We start from the raw sequence: 18367 nt of genomic DNA on the forward strand, positions 1-18367 counted from the left end.
GTAGGATTGTATGAACATTGCGGGGTGGGGTATACAATGACAGGGCCCACTGACAGAAATTTGACATCACTGAGGAGACTAAAGTAACTTTGTAAACGTGGACCAATGTTGTTGCTATAGTATCATTATTACCAGTATTTAGCACCCTGAGCACCATTATCATTACGTCTAGTGTATTAATTGTACCGTTCTTCGCAGCTTTTACCGATTCAGAAGAAACAGACGTTATCCAGAGAAAAATGATCCATCTTTGGCCCATTAGGAAGCACAGTAAGTTATACATGTATGATAGAAACAAAGGAGAAGGCCATGGCACTTGAGCTAAAGACATTAGATATGATGACAACAATATTATATACATGTATATAACTATGCATCTGTTTCCGGTCATCAGCAGCTGCCAAAGTCCAGTCAGGAATAAGTATACTATCAGCTACTCACACGGGCAGGACTTCCCTACGTCACTGCCCTTACAGGGCAAGACCATTGGCCAGGTTCTCGATGACGTCACGGAGGCATCGCCCGACACGGAGTTTGTGGTGTCCTCCGCAGAGGGCATACGGAAGACCTATCTCCAGTTTAGGGAGGAGGTCAGTGCACTTTTTACTGATTATGAATCAACAATCAGGAAAATGATGATCATTATAATGGAACTGTCAATGATTTAAATAAAATGATAAAATAGCAGCGAAAAAAAAGACATTCCAGACACATGAAAACAATGCTTAATAATGTTTACAGTAAAATATTCAGAGTGAGAGAAAGATATATATATCACGTATATATATATATATATATATATATATATATACATATATATATATATATATATATATATATATATATATATATATATATATATATATATATATATACATATATATTATATACATTCACATAACTCTCTATCCAGCTTTGTTGAGATATGTAGATAAGCAATGTCAGCAGCACAGAATGTGAATGTGATGTAGTTGAAAATGTACAAGGAGACATTGTCTCCGTAAAGCCGGATCCACAGTTATACGCTGTACTTATTTACAATCATGGATAGATATAGAGAAAAGAAGTGTGGGTATGTATAATTCGTTATTATTTCTGCAGGCAGATCGCTTTGCTGCGGGTCTCCTGTCCATCGGAATCCGACGCAGTGATCGACTGGGAGTCTGGGCTCCTAACTCCTACTCTTGGGTCCTGACCCAGTTTGCTGCCGCCAGAATCGGCGCCATTCTGGTCAACCTGAACCCAGCCTACCAGAAGGACGACATCCAGTACTCGCTGAAAAAGGCAAGATTTTCATCTCCCCCTAAAAACAACAGCGAAACAAACAAACAACAACAAATAAACAAGTAACCCAAACAAAGAACAAAAAACTTACTTAAGACAACTCTTCATCAAGGGATCCAAGTCATTATGGTCTTATCGTATAGTTATGATAGCTATTTCATAACAGATTTGTAAATGATATCCTACGGAGCTTCGCCTGTACGCCGTAATCGTGTCACGAATATCAAAGGTATATACGAAATGTTTTTGACAGACTGAAGACAAGTTTCAGAAAGCCTTCATGAGAAGAGATTAAATTTTCTCTCGTTACCCTTTCATTGCCATTTAGTAATTAATTGAATATTTAATGTTCTGTAACAACAACAACAACAACAACAACAAATATCCGTCTACCTTCTCGGGTCTTAAGGAGCAATACGTATTCTTTTCTTCCTATATCTTACTTTAAAAACGTATAGCTTTTGAGTACAGTGTAATGTATTATTATTATCCAACTCGAATTCATTGTGGACTGATTCAGTCAACTTAGGAATGGATAGACCTGTTCTCCGACAGAGGCAGAACAGTGTTTGGCAAAAGACTAATTATAATACTATACTCTATTCATGTGCTGCTGTTCTTTTATTTCTTTTGTTTCAGGTTGGCATCAAAGCTATCGTGGCATCTGGTCCCTATAAGACGCAGCACTACTACAACATGCTGGCCGAGTCGTGTCCCGAACTTCAGAATTCAACACCAGGTCACATCAAGAGCAAGACGTATCTATACCATCGCAACCAATTTATTCCGTTTTTTAATCATTCTAACATAAACATGGCAAATGAATTTACAATTTTTAGCGCTAAGTGTAATGTGAGATGATAACCAAAATACTAATGAGATGATCTTGTCTTTGATCGACATTGACATACATAATTCAGACTGACGCACGACAATGATTACATTGTCCAAGGCGGAAACGTCCAAGGCAATAATGTATCGGAAATAATGAGGACATCGTATACTGCAGGACAAAGATTTATTATTACCCATGTGAATGACAATATTTGACAATACAATTCATTGTTTAAATGGGCCCCTTGAACCTTATGACCTGCGTTATCGCAATGCGTATATATATATATATATATATATATATATATATATATATATATATATATATATGATTACTGGTTATTTTGAGACACCGTTCATTAAGTATGGGGGATCTAAATTGAATAATGATAAGACACTAATACGTGGCCTTGTCTCTCTACCTAACTGCAAAAATAGCAACAGCATTATGTTTACTCTTGATTAATAAAGCTATTATTACACTATGAATACTGATGTACTGGACCCTGCCCCAACTGACACAATGTCATGACCTAAACTCTCTATAAATATGTGCGACACGCGTATAATAACTGTACCTTTGTCTTTCAGAAATGGGTTTAGGGATTGCACATTGTTAATATTTCCTTCTTATCCTTTTCTAAGGGTGCAATCCTCGTCAATGTCAACTTCAGGACTATTTTCCAGCACATGTATGATTTAGTGTAGAATTTTTCCTACCTTAGATATAGAAATGATGATGAACCCAATGTTTTTCACGTAACATTTTGTTTGCATTACAAAATTCTTTACCTTATTTTGTTTTATTAAACAAATAATGCCCACCTCGCACTCTCCCCAGCTTTCCTCAGTTGGAGTCAGTTATCGTCATGGGTGACGAAGCCCACCCGGGAGCTTTCTCTATGAATGACGTCATGCAGATGGGCGGAGCTGAGGAGCGCGCTCTTGTCGACCAAGGCCGAAAAACTTTGCAGTTTGATGACGTCATCAACATCCAGTTTACTTCGGTGAGACAACGTTGCTGTAACGTTGCTCGATTAAACAACACACGGCTTTTACAGCCATACAAATCGTTATCAAAAATAAAAGACGGCTCTTTGGTGCTGGTTTGTCGGTTACAGCTCGTTATTCCGAAGGTTCGTTATTCCGAAGGCACTTTATTCCTAAGATTCGTTATTCCGAAGGTTCATTGTTCCGAATTTCATTTTCGGATTAACCAATCTTCGGAGTAACAAATCTTCGGAATAACGCCACAAATTTTCGGATTAACGAACCCTTTTTCATTTTCGGATTAACGAACCTCTAGGTATAGGGAATTTGCGTGTTTCGGATTAACGTCCCTTCGGAATAACGAACCTTCGGAATAGCGAACCTTAGGAATAAAGAACAGCACCCGATTTTTGTCAATCCGTGCAATTTCTATCGAATATCTCGAGAAAATTTGATCATATAAACCTGCCAGAGTATTAGCATCAGATAGGTTCGGTGACAAATTTTGGTATTTAATAGGGAAGTTATACAAATCCTTATTCGGCTTATTCCATCTCCGCCAACATCATTGATACACTGTTCCCCTCGGACACCATTTTCATTGAAACAAAACACAATGACAAATTGTTTGGATTATTTCTTCTTTTTTTTTTCTTGGCTTCAAACAGTGGCAAGACAAGTACATATCAAACATTAACTTGATTTATGAATGGAAGCACATGCTCTCATTCACTGTCATTGTTTCATATTTATATGTTCTAGAGAAAATGAAGAATTTAATATTACTATAATAAAATATGTGAAATGAAAATGATGAATGAAGTATCTCTCGTAATGATGATAGTATGTGTCATGTCGTCATCATGAATAATATGATTATAATCATATTATCCATAATGACGACAGTGTCACATGCGTTTCTCTTTTTTTATTGTTATTTTTGTGGGTGTTTTTTTTTTTCAGGGAACGACTGGGAGCCCCAAGGCTACGTCTCTAACTCACTTTGGTCTTCTTAACAACATGAGAATCATTGAGTTCATGCTACCGAAAACCTCGCACATTGTGAGCTTGGTCATGTTGTTTTTCTTTTTCTTTCAAAGTCTATTGTTCTTTGCTTGATAGAATACTATCGTTGTTTATGATGAATATACAACTTACTTTGCAAGATTTAAAGGGGATGGCTATAGTATCTGATCAGTGGGAATCAGTGGAAATGCTGGGGGATGATTGTTCCAATCCTTGTTGGATTCACTTAAGAGTACATTATATATCTATTGTTGTGTGAAAATTGTTTGCTTGAGAATGGCCTCATATTCAAGTAATGTGCAGTTTAATGTTTCCAGGCTAGCATGCCTGTACAGTGACGAGGCATTAAACTGCACATTACTTGCATATGAGACCATTCTGAAGCAAATACATTTTACACAACAATAGATATATAATGTACTCTTAAATGAATCCCACAAGAATTGGAACAATCATCCCCAGCATTCCCACTGATTCCCACTGATCAGTTACTAATAGCCATCCCCTTTAATACAGTAGTTTGCGTATACAATTATATTTTATGCTTTTATAATCATTTGCATCGCCCACATCAGAGGTCTTGAAAAGACGTATACTGTATAAGTAGCGCGTTCGATAACATTAATTTCTGAAATCCGCCCATGTGTAATTATCATTTTACTGTCCCCTGACTACAAGTTGTCATCAAACAAGCATACAAGGTTTGATTTCCACATCGCTTCAATACATTATCTTTGGTAGGATCAGGAATGATTCAGTGCGATTACGAATGACAATAATCTGATTAAATATCTATTCATTAAGCGTTTCCAGTAGCAAGTTGAGGACATTGTAACACGATCAGAAGGGCAAGAAAGAATGACAACGACTGAAATAAAGAAGTGAACAAACATAATGATTAATAATAGTATACCCTCCATTTCAACAAACTACAATGGTGATGGTAAACGAAGTTTCAGGCATGCTGCCCCAGAACTATGGAACAACATCGCAAACTGCAAGTACAAGTGAAAAGTTCAAAACATCGTTAAAAAGTTATTTTGTTTAAAAGGTAGCATAACGATTGTTAGATAATGACCTATATGCAGTACTTTTTTGTGTCTGTAGTTATCTTTTCCTTGTTTTTTCTCTCTCTACAGCATAGAGACCTTACCAAAGGTATTTTGCGCTATAAGAACGGTGATAATAGAAATGATGATGATAACAATACTACTACTGTTACTACTGCTTACAACAATGATAATAATAACAGTCATAATAATGATAATAATAATTTCCAAAAATTCTTTCTCCTCAGTCGTCTTGCGTGCCGACCCCATTGTTCCACTTATTCGGCATGGGAGCTATTATCATCTCCTTGATTAACGGAGGGAAAGTGGTGTTACCTTCAGATGGCTTCGATGCAGACGCCTGTATACGGGCCATGGAGGAAGAAAGGTAGGTATAACATAGCTATTAATGGATTTTATTGTCTACATACACATCTCAGAAGAGTACATCTACATCGCGGAGGAGGGCTGTTACGCAAAGAGGCACTATGATGTTCTTGGGTTTGTTTGTTTGGTTTTTTTTTTTTCAAAGCCCCTAATTTTTCAATAGCCGTGGATGTAAATGGTAACCAAATATACACAAATTTTTATACTTGAATTTGTTTTAGCCCTCATCAAGATAACCATAACTGCAGGATGACTTGTTCACACACACACAAACAAACAATCACGTTGAAGACAAAATCTACTAGATCTTCAAAGTGTCGGATTCAATGCAGCGATTACAAACAAATAACTAGCCGCTATAGAAAATTCGCGGACTTTGGCAACAACAACAAATTAGAAAGTTATAAGATAAGATATCATAGTTTCTCGAATTGATTAATTGATTGGTAGCAGCCAAGATACGGACTTCTAATTACCTTTAAACGTAATAATAGAATTACGTATACTTCAGCACTGTACTACACTGATGATGTGCTTTTTAGGATATTTACTAAACTAGTAGAACTCCTTGTAATTATTTTGATATTATGATACAAGTGCTTACAAGTCACTGTCATTATATTTTGTCTAAAGTGACTCAATTTCGAATGATCTTTCATTGTTTTTGTTTCATCACCTTTATGATTGTTAATCTTCTTCATTTGCACTACTCAAAGAAAGCCATATAGGTTGCTTCACTATTAATGATAGAAAGATATCATTTATTACACTGTAAATCTGCAGGTTTATGATTGCGCTCACTGATAGACCTACGAAAATAAAACTGTATGTTTACGTGAATAATAATTATATACAAAGACTAACAAATAAATAAAGCACCTCATGAAAAAAAAAAAAAAAAAAAAAAAAAAACGTTTTAGCTAAACGAAACCAAACACTGCTTTACTCTGTTTTTGTTGGTCGTGATGGTTTGGTTAGGTCTAGGAATCATTTGAGATAATATTGTGAGTATATTTTCGGTATCTGAAAAGAACTTCCTAACTGATCGATATAACTGAAGCATGTCCACGTAACTGATGATTCTACCTATCTGATTTTCTCACAGGTGTTCACATTTCTTTGGTACACCTACAATGCTCATCGACATGCTACATCACCCAGAGCTGCAAACTTTCGACCTCAGAAGTTTCACTTGCGCCCTCACCGGTGGAAGTATGGTGCCTAAAACGCTGGCCGATAAGCTCCGCTCAGTAATTCCGTCCATGGAACACTTTGTGGTAGGACCTGAAATATTGTGTCACTCACATTTCACAAGCTCGTTTTGTTTATGTCTCCACTCTCGATTCATTTTCATTTTTCTTTACTAGTGATAAACTAATATAGAAATGAAGATAGAAGAGAATTACAGCATCATAATCGCTCAGAGGCCGTTATGCAGTTAAACAAGTCTCCTCCACCCAGGTCCTGTGCCGTTAAAATATGTGTTATAAAAAAATTGCCTCATCAGTTTATGGGGGTTTATGGGAATGCCACCTGATGTAGAAAGATGAGCATGGTATAACTTGGCCCATTCACCCCTCACCGTCCGATGCAGGGCGAGGCACTAACATGGGACACGTAGAACACAGAGTATAATAACAAGAAACACTCACACCCACCAAAATACACACACACAGACACTCTCTCTCTCACACACACACACACACACACACACAAGAAACAAGGACAAACAATTAAAAAAAAATAACGGTGAATTTGTATGTTTCCTTCGTCCTAGATCGTGTATGGCATGACTGAATCGAGTGGTGCAATCACGATCTCCAGAAAGGACGACGCCCCAGATGTCCGCTTCTCCACAGTGGGGCGTGCCGCGCCTTGGTACGAGGTAATGTATGATAAATAGAAATGAATGACAATTGAAATCATTCTTTTTGAACTTGGAACTTTCAACAAAATCATAAATTCTTGCAAAACCTGTCAAGCCTTTAATCACCCGTCTCATGACCACCACCTGCAAACCGTCACTTGCTTGAAATCCTAAAGATGGGGAATTTGAGTTTCTGAGCTCTTGAAAATTAAACATAATTAAGCCATGTATACACCTCCGTCAAACAGAGCACCATAAAAAGTTGTTCCTTTTTCGCAAAGCTAATGGTTCTTTTATACAGGTACTGCTAAACATTTCAAGAAATCAGATACACGTTGTACAATTATTTTTATGCTGCTTTTGCAAATACATTAATAAGAAATGAATTCATGTTGGGAGTGAATGTTTGTTGAAAACAATACAATCAAGAAAGATAATGTTTCCTATTCTACACTCAAAGTTAAACCACTTGGTAATGGTATGGTAATTTATTTCCGTAAATATAAAAATCAACATTACAAATCATGTGATACAAAAATTCATAAATAATACGGCTGGATAGCCTCACTCAGCGAAGAGGACCATTATGGTCCCGCTGTTTTACAGGAGGGTCCAGTATAAATTAAAGTAATACAGTTTCTTCAATTAAGCAACAAATCAAAATACATACAATGAGAAGAAAGAAAAAAAAAACAAGAAAAGAAAAGAAAAGAAAAGGAAAAAGAAAGAAATTGAAAAATATACATTTCCCATTAATTTATGTATTAGTGATCTGTCATGTACTGAGTTATATCAAACATAAGAAGAGATGTGCTCTTGCAGTGATCGCTTGAAAATATCTATACTGGTTGCCTTTTTTATTGACAAAGGGAGTGAATTGAACTCCCTACTACCTCTGTATGAAACCATTCTCTTACAATAATTTGTTCTTGGAATATTAAAGTGTAAATTGAAATTAGACCGCAATGAATACGAATTCTCCTTGGGTTCAAATCTATCGGTCAAATAAGACGGTGTCATGTCATGTAATGCCTTGTAAACTAATTGCAGTAGATGCTGTTTACGTCGAGAGACAAGATAATCCCATTGGAGAGTTTGGTGCACTTGACGGGTAGACGTGTGAGAATATGGATTTATGTTCAAAATTATTCTTCCAGCTCTATTCTGAAGTTTTTGAATCATATTTACATGATTACGCTTTCCAGAATCCCAAACAATGTCGGCATAATCAAACTGTGGTAAAATGAAAGACTTATATATTAAATTCATACTTTGTTCATTGATTATATGCCTAAGTCTGCCCATAAAGCTCAGCATTTTACTCACTTTTTTACAGACACTTTCAACTTGTGTAATCCAATTTAATTCCGCATCTACTGATACACCTAAGTATTTCACATGATTTACCTGTTCCAATTTTTCCCCATTTACATTCAAATTTAATTCATTACATTTGTTCAGTAACTTTCTATTTCCAATAAACATACATACTGTTTTATCACAGTTTAAACTCAGTCTGTTTTTACACATCCAGTCAGAGATCGTATTTAATTCCTGTTGCAATTTCTGTTGAACAGTATGAGGATTTTTACTTGAAAAATACAAAACAGTGTCATCAGCGTATAGGTGGATTTTACAATTTTCAACAGTTTTAACCATGTCATTTATATAAAGGGCAAACAGTAAAGGTCCCAATATTGATCCTTGGGGTACGCCATATGAAATACATTGTTCGCGTGATAATGTGCTTCCTACTTGAGTTACAATTCGTCTATTTTGTAAATATTCTCTAAACCATATTATACTGGAGTCACTCATTCCTATGTGCTTTGATTTTTCTAGTAACACTTCATGGTCAACAGTGTCGAACGCTTTTCTCAGGTCGACAAATACTACTCCCGTGTAACATTGTTTATCCATGGCATGAAGCCATTCATCTGTAACGTTTACGAAGTGTGGAGTGTAATAGTCTGGATCCAGCACATGTCCAGACTGTTCCATTGCTAGTAAACTATTAACTCGAATATAATTAAGCAATTGCTTGTGCACAACACGTTCTAACACTTTAGATACTACTGGCAATAAAAATATTGGCCTGTAATTATCTGGGCTACTTTTATCCCCTTTCTTAAACAAAGGAATAATTTTGGCTAATTTCCATCGGGATGGAACATTTTTTTTTTTCAACAATTGACCTATTTATTAGATAGGTTAAAGTAGGTGCGATTGCTCTAGCTGACATTTTTAAAATGGCAGATGAGATTCCGTCAATACCAGTGGATATCTTATTTTTGAGTTTCCTAAGTTCTGTTAATACTTCATTTTCAGAAACGGGGGCCAACTCAAACTTATTTTCATTTGACGAATCCCCTGCTGGGACTAGATTTGGGTTATCAATGTCACGCCTAGGTATTGATTCAGACAAATTCTGACCTACATTGGAGAAGAATGAATTAAACGAATTTGCTAACTGTTCATTGTCCTTATTTAAATTTGAATTATTATTATTATTATTATTATTATTTTTTTTTGGTAATAAATTGTTTAATGTTTTCCACACCTGGTCTGGTTTATTATCATTGCTGGTTAATTTATTAACAAAATAATTTTTCTTTAAGTTTCTTACTTCTGCTGTAACCTTATTCCTCAGTTGCTTGTACTGATCCATCAAATTAAGGTCTTTCTTTTTCCAAGCCCTTTTCTTTAATTTATTCCGCTCTTTCATGAGTTTATGTATGTTTGAGTTCATCCAGGGGCATACTTAATTCCTAACTCGTTTTTTCTTTTTAGATATATGTTTATTTACTACTTGCATTAACAATTCTTCCCACTTACAAACAGCATCATCTAAGTTTGAACAGTCCTTAACACTTTGCCATGGTTGATCCCTTAAGTCTTGTTTAAAATCATCCATATCAATATTATTCATATTTCCATATTGAATAAAACGAGGTTCAGATTTAGAGGATTTCCCTTTCCACACCACATAACTCATTGAGTGATCACTCATACCTATATATGAAGGGTTTGTTTGCAAAAACCGATAAGTCCATATTTGCTAAATGGAGATATTTGCAATTAAAGGTCAAGAAAAATAAACAGAATAATAAGAAAAATTTTGATTCTTTTGACCATAACTTCAAAAATATACCTTTCTATGTAGTGACCAATATATCATTTAAAAGGTATTATTTTGTACTGTATCACAGAGACCGTACTTCAAAATCTTCAAAAATGGACTTATCGGTTTTTGCAAACAAACTCTTCATATATTACACCAAATGAATTTACATGCAAGGGGTTATTGGTCACCATATGATCAATCAAAGTTGCTTACTTATGGGTAGTTCTTGTGGGCTCACAGGTATTAATTTGCTCCATTGTATACATATCATTTATATTTTCATATCTAACACGTACAGAGTTATGTTTTCTACTCATAAGATCACAGTTGACGTCACCAACGATTATAATATCAGCATGAAAACTATCAACAAACTGAAGCAAGTTTTCATATAAACTCATTACTTCTAATTTAGAATTTGGTGGTCTATACCAATTGATAAAATATATTGGTTTTACTTTCTTGGGACACATCTTAATACATACAGCTTCTAAGCGAGATAATGTATCATGTTCAATGATGTCAAAATCAATACAATCTTTAACATAGATAGCTACACCTCGTCCCTTTCGGTCTCTGTCTTTGCGCACAATATTATACATGGGAACAGATACTTCATTTTCGGCAACAGTATCATCCAATCGGGTTTCATTTAAAGCAAATACATCTACATCATTCTCACTTAAGAATAACCGGACTTCATCAATGTTTTTCAATAAACTTGTAATGTTCAAATGGGTGAATTTAAAACCTTTTTTTAGACAATTGATCAAATTTACGCATGTGGGTGTTATTGATGGCATTACTTTTTCTTAAAACTTGCACATGTTTGTCATCTGAGCAGTTGTATTCAATTTCATTATTCTCAACACTGTTAAAAGGAAGCAAGGTAAAAATACATTTTGGACAACGCCATTCTACAAAATGTTGCAAAGGATCGTTATACAGCGTGTCAGAGACACCGGCACATGCATATGAATCCAGTTTTTACAAACAGTACAGAGAAGAGCCTTTTGATTTGATTTGACAGATTTTTCACAACAATTACATGGGTAAGTTAACATATAGGGATTGAGACAGTTCTGAGAATCAACAATCAATGAAAAAAAGAAAAAAAAAAGAAAAGTAAGTCAGACGAAAAAAAAAATGCTATACAAACACACAGTTTGGAAATTTTCTACGAAAAGTATAAAGTCAAATTTGAATATCAAAAGTTTATAGAGATGGCAGACCTCCCAGGGGTTATAATTAGATATGATTTCATTTATAATACTGTTACGTTATCACCTCAGTTTACGTGCTTCGTCCACAGTACTGATGAGTTTTCTGATGGACTTCCCGTTTGTTGCTGGTTTTAGTGCTACGAAGATGCGTCCATCTTGCGACCACGCTGCAGATACTTTTGATGACAATCTCGCTTCCTTGAGTATCTCGTAGTTTGATGATGTTAGGTCTTCCACAATGGATATACCGGAGTTTTTTAGTCGGCGCCTCACTGCCATGACGGATTGTCGAGCTCGGTACGTCGAAAATTTCACAATGATAGGACGGTGACGCGCGTTTTTCCGCTTAGCTTCTGTAGCGACAGCGGCCCACGATGTCGGTGTTGACGAAGTCGACTGTGAGGATGCTTGTCTTGGTCTTCCCTCCACCGAGACTGAAGTAGACTGAGACCCTCCACTCGTTGGTTCTGTCCTCTGGATCGCTCCGACGCGGTGGCTGCGGTCGATATCGTCGATACGAAGGTCGATGCCGAGCTTGTCTTTGGCGACTTGGATCACGACCGCATCTGTAATTTCACCTTTGATTTCTGGTATCCCAAAAACTCTCACACAGTTTCTCCTTGAGTATTGCTCAGCCTCCTTGGTTTTATTTTGAAGTCTATTCATTGCTTCCTCTTGACTTTCGAGACGTTTCAAAAGATTTGTGATTTGTTTATCTTTGTTTCCATTCTCGACCTCGAGTGCAACAATCTTTGATTCGTTTACCTCTGCTTGTCTAGACACCCTGTTGACTTCTTGTTTAAGTTCTTGAAGTTCCTCTCTGATTGCCTTTTTCACTGTTTTTTTTTTTAATTGCTTCTAAAAACTCCTTGTTGCCGATGAGATCCGTTATGCTCAGGCATGGACAGGATATTTCACATGCCGCTTGTGATTGCCGCGTTTGTCTTGTGCCCACATTTCGCGCCACTTTCTTTTCAGAGGTGCCACGATCTTGCCCTTCCATTTAGTAAATTTGGCCAGAGGGGTGCAGCAAACAATAGACGGGGGTAAGGGCTTTTGTTCCGCAAGAAAAGAGTTAACCAACCTTGTTAATCTGTCATGGGCTGAGAGGCACGAAGTTTCAAGATTTCACGATCGGATTGAGAGCTATACATGCCAGCCCGTTGCTGTCCGATTGGAATTTGGATGATCACCGTGTAGTGCTTTCAAGGTTGTATAGGTGCCAAATTGGGTTAGATTTTTCTTAATCAAAAGTCATTTAAAATTATACGAGAAACTCACAATTCCGTCCTGGGAGGTCCACATTACATAGCCGATCTGGAACTGCTCACATTTTAATGATGATTTTGAGAATTTCGTGCACAAATTTCACAATTCTGATTAAGTTTATGCGGCACGTATGCGGCACGTCGTGAAGTAATGAAGGTATAATTGACTGGGTATTGGGAGATCACATTCAAAGCACTGCTGACCGAGACAGAAGTTATGTATTATGATATTCCCTATGGTAATGACTTTTGTTTGTTTTTATGACGTCACCTTTTGCTCATGGAGTGCAGGTCAAAATCATTGACCCTTCGACGGGTGAGATTGTACCCCTGGGTTCCCCCGGGGAACTGTGCGCACGCTCGCCGTGCAACATGGCGGGTTACTGGGGAGATGAAGAAAAAACCAGGGAGACGATAGACCAAGCACAGTGGCTTCACACAGGGTGAGCGAAGACGAATCTTTAATAGCCATCTTTATACTTAGGAGATATCTTCCAGAAAAATATCTGTAACCTTCATAGATTTATTAGGTGGATAAAACAAGTCAAATATTACGATTCCATTCGACTGGTAATTTATATGAAATATTATCATTAATCCTCTTCTGCTCTGATTAAATTTCTGTACTGCTATCTTAATCAAACGACAGCAGAACAGATTGACCTTTATGGGAAGAAGGTCAATATACCACTATATACTATTCAAATTCATGAAATTCTTCCGTCGAGATGCTTTCATTGCAACTGATTGAAATTGCCCTGCATCGACGTAAATAAGCACTGACTTGATTAGTGTTTTAGTAGTAGCCATGATGAAAAATCATGGGCGTACATACCCGCTCGAGTATGTAGGCCCCAGGTTTGGTACGCCCATGATTTTTTACCATGGCTACAACTAAAACACTGATCAAGTCAGTGCTTATTTACGTCGATGCAGGGCAATTTGTCAATCAGTTGCAATACAATATACTACTTCTATCAATATACTATACAACTCTAATGTGATAAATTGACAATAGAGTAGGTCCTCGAAGGTTTTATTGCCACACTAGTAATACTCAATATGGCTGGTGCAGTGGTTTCGGCAATTTGTATCACTCTTTTGCAGCTGTGCATGGCATTTACCTGAATAAAAAAATAAAAAAAATAAAAAAAAAACTATTCAGCAAAAGACTGCTTTTTTCTAATACTTAATGATACTATCCGTATCATATTTGAAAACATGCATCTGTGATTGGGCCTTTTCCGTCGACGTCCACCCAGGGACCTTGGAACTATGGATGAGGATGGTTATGTACGCATCGTGGGGCGGAGCAAAGACGTCATCATAAGGGGCGGAGAAAACATCTTCCCCGCCCACATTGAGCAGCTGTTGTTTAATCATCCCAAAGTGGAAGATGTCTATGTAAGTTAGAGATTTATAATTTAATTTGAAATTTATAATGTTATGTTCATTCCTCTTATGTGCAGCAGTCTTAGAATGTTGTATATATTGATGTTGTATAGGCCTACGCAAGACGATTCTATCATACGGCAAGTGCAGTGATATACAGACCACAAGAGATAAACAAAATCAACAAGCCAATTAACCTATATGGAGTAGTGTGTGTTGCCTTCATACCGCATATCAGATCTCTACGTGAACCCATTGCTGGATCTATGCGATATCCCCGTCCTCCTCCATACCATTAGTGTACTAGTGATTAACTACGGAAACCATCAGTCGTCACTAGTCATTATCTACATGACATGCAGAACATACGAAGCCAGTTAAAAACTCAACAACTACAACTACAGTGTGTACCACATAAAATTATAATAATAATATTATATCAATTTATAAAGCGCAAAACCTATAGACATATATTCTTCTGCGCTGCAAAACCTCAGTAGTACTTGATAATAATGAACAGTCAAACGAAAAGATGTGTTTTGAGCCGCGATTTAAAGGCAGGGAATCCCATTTGCATGCCTTAAATGAAGAGTTGTATAAATAATGTGGTATGTTGAAGAGAGTATCATTTTAGAAACTCCCATAAAGTATTGAAAGTGGAAGGTAACATTTAGTACATTTTTTTTGACCGTTAGATTTTGAATTGAATTTTTTTCGGGGCTCACCGTAAATTCCAGTACATTACTAGGCTACCTTTGCAGACCCATGCACTGCATGTGTGTCCATCATGTATATTTTGTGAAGAAAGTTCATCAAAACTTACAAACATTTCTATATACATTCTTGCCACACACTCTATATGTTATTACATCAGCTCTTATACTTTTAGATTTGTGTTTATAGATAAAAAAAAAAATACAGAAGACTGCAACAAAAAGGCTTAAGTGTGGCTGACACACAGAACTACTGAGTAGTTGAGTTTTGTGCATTATTCAAATTGTAGATAACTGTTGACTTCCAAATTTCTCAGCAGTGGCCTAAACAAGTCCCCTGAGGTTCATATTTAATGTTTGCTGCATTTTTGGAGGTCTGTCAAAGGTATCCCCTACCTTTAAAGACTGCTACGGTTGGGGATTTCCGGACTTCTATTGGTAGATCATTCCAGAGTTAGAGAGCTGCACAGGCAAATGCTCTGTCTCCCATTGTTACTTTTGTTTTACAAAAGTAACACTTTAAATTATCGTCTAAATGCTTATAGTTCTTTTCTGTATAATTTGTATTAGATAAGGCCACAAAATGTATCTTGAAAAAAAAAAAATCTTATTCCAAAGATTGTAGGCGTTCCAGACAAACGGATGATAGAGGAACTGTGCGCATGCGTGAAGTTAAAGGAGGGCCTATCGTGCTCGGCCGACGAGATCCGCCAGTACTGCAAGGGCAAGGTGAGAGATGTAATATCTAGTGTTGTAGTAGATGGGTTAAGGGCAATTACCCCGTGGACACCTTACCCCAGACCCTTCGCCTGATCCTAACCCTAACCCTAATCCTAATCCTAATCCTGAACCTAATCCTTACGCTAATCAAAACTCTAACCCTAAACCTAACCCTATAACCCTAATCTTTACTCTAACCTTATCACTAACCAATATTTATCCGGGGGTAATATCGTCGTCCAGGGGTAATTGCCCTCATACGGTATTAGATAGCACGCCAATATTAGTACCACATCAAAAATACTTCAAAACACACGCAACATGCACACACATACACACAGTCGCGCAGAGACACTTACACATTGTTTTGCATATTACGTGATATTAAGACATATAGTTTTAAAGAATGATTGTAAGAAAATCAAGAAGACGCCGACAATCCATAGCTGTCTTGTAGGGTGCGTTTGAATTTGAAAAAATTATAGTATTCAATGCAATCATAATTGATCTCTATACAGAAGGTCCTACGAAGTGCTCGTGAGGTACATTAAATGCCGTATATCATTCCATATTTAATACTTTCTCATGTTTTTGAAAAATAGAGCTCATTCTCTCACCACGGATGAAATAATACGTTACTGCATTTTGTAGCTTGTAGCTAATAGAAGCTACGTTTAGGCGGTATAATCTTTAACTTCGAGGATAAGCTCGTAGTTAAGTGTGAGGTGCCAAGTGTCACATGATCTCTTTCGTCATGGAATAGGCATTTTTGTCACGAAATGACAATTTCGTCAATGGAATAACAATGTCGTAAACAGAATGTCAATTTCGTCAAATAAAGAAATGACGATTTTGTTGACGACATGACCGATTTCGTGACGAAAGATACCATGCGACACTTGGCGCCCCATACTCCGATACGAGCTTATCCTCGAAGTTAAGGATCACCATATGCCATCTGCAGAGTGAAATATTCGTCTGTGCGTTGTGCGTTTGGCTAATTTAAGAAACCATTATTTACAAGTTTCAATAATATTGTATATTTTGTTTTGATTTTCAACCGCAAAGAAGAATTATGTGTATGCCACATGTTTAATGGATATCTTGCTATCTTGTCCTTTTAAAAAAAGTCTTATTTATTATAATTATCATCATTTTCTAGATCGCCCACTACGAGATTCCACGCTACGTCGAGTTTGTATCTAGCTTCCCGCTGACAATGTCGAACAAAGTACAGAAATTTAAACTCTCTGAACAGATGATTCAAAAGCTCGGACTAGAAGAATCAGTCGACTAGATCAGCCTTCGAAGAAGACGCGGTTCACAACGGATTGGTGGACATGAACATCGCTTTTAAGATGTGGGAGATTATTGTATAACACGAATGATGCTAGGAAAAACACAAGGAAGTATAATAGGATAATGTATTCGTATAGGATTCATGGTTGTTGTTAGTCTGTATCCATAAACAATAATTCGTTTGAACTTTAAGGTTAGTATACTTATAGTGTGTGTTGATTTGAAGATATGATACAACAAAAAAACCGTCGTTTGATGATGTCTGCAGGCTACATGCATGCCATGCTTCTCTTCTCTAAATATTGGGGCTCCTCAAGACCTTCAGATGATAGTGTGTTTTGAAATAACTTTAAAGGGGAAATCCAGTCCAAATATAAGTTAGTTAAAAAGTATTAAAAAAAAACAAACAAAAAAAAAAACACCACACAACAACATTGGGTGCGGGTGAAGAGTTGTCCAAACCGGATAGATAGGTATGATGACGTTGACGGTGAGCAATGATTTTTTTTAGATAAAAAATGTGGTTTTTCATGATATTTCGACCTACATAATTGCACACTGAAGGGTTGTAAAGCTGCTTAAAGGGACACTTTTGAAAAAATGCACATTGGGCTTTTCAAAACTAAATCTTGCAATGTTGATATAGTTCTATATGATAAATAGATATATATAAATACATGCAGTTATCCTTGCATAAGGGGGAATGATCATCGCATTTATGTCTACAAAGTACTGTAAAAGACTTTGATTTTGAACTATGTTTCGGTGGTAGCCAAAACAAACAATAACATTGAAATGCCACAATCATTCAAACTTGTGTGATAATGACTACTTTATTATTCATGGATTCAACTATTACCACAAGAAGAGGGAGAGAGGGAGAGAGGGGGAAGAAATGGGGGGGGGGGGGGTGCAGAATAGACAAACATAAACCAGCAGAGCTCGTATGGGATGAATACTTCCCATTGACTTATGTGTGTATTACATGCATACTAGGGCTCAAGGTGCTGTTCGTTATTCCGAAGGTTCGTTATTCCGAAGGTTCGTTAATCCGAAACACACAAATTCCCTATACCTAGAGGTTCGTTAATCCGAAAATGAAAAAGGGTTCGTTAATCCGAACATTTGTGACGTTATTCCGAAGGTTCGTTATTCTGAAGGTTCGTTAATCCGAAAATGAGATATGGTTCG

The 18367-nt window shown here is 36.7% G+C and overlaps 1 protein-coding gene across 1 annotated transcript; it reads left to right on the top strand.

The window, feature by feature from the left end:
• Positions 1-371: 371 nt before the first annotated feature.
• Positions 372-17235, top strand: LOC140235485 (medium-chain acyl-CoA ligase ACSF2, mitochondrial-like). The gene is made up of 12 exons (XM_072315513.1): positions 372-590; positions 1102-1284; positions 1924-2042; positions 2960-3125; positions 4072-4170; positions 5432-5571; positions 6676-6847; positions 7348-7455; positions 13344-13495; positions 14315-14456; positions 15776-15886; positions 17040-17235. Exons 1-12 carry the CDS (start codon positions 372-374, stop codon positions 17172-17174), a joined length of 1746 nt encoding a protein of 581 aa, XP_072171614.1. The 3' UTR covers positions 17175-17235.
• The last annotated feature ends 1132 nt before the right edge of the window (positions 17236-18367 follow it).

Source organism: Diadema setosum, chromosome 11 (genome assembly GCF_964275005.1).
Source record: "Diadema setosum chromosome 11, eeDiaSeto1, whole genome shotgun sequence".
NCBI classification, from domain to species: domain Eukaryota; kingdom Metazoa; phylum Echinodermata; class Echinoidea; order Diadematoida; family Diadematidae; genus Diadema; species Diadema setosum.

Excerpts from the sequence above, each read along its gene's own strand:
- LOC140235485 (XM_072315513.1), top strand. The coding sequence starts at position 372 with ATGCATCTGTTTCCGGTCATCAGCAGCTGCCAAAGTCCAGTCAGGAAT. Across the intron at positions 2,043-2,959 it reads GGTCACATCAAGAGCAAGAC|CTTTCCTCAGTTGGAGTCAG; the intron begins GTATCTATACCA and ends CACTCTCCCCAG. Across the intron at positions 14,457-15,775 it reads CCAAAGTGGAAGATGTCTAT|ATTGTAGGCGTTCCAGACAA; the intron begins GTAAGTTAGAGA and ends CTTATTCCAAAG.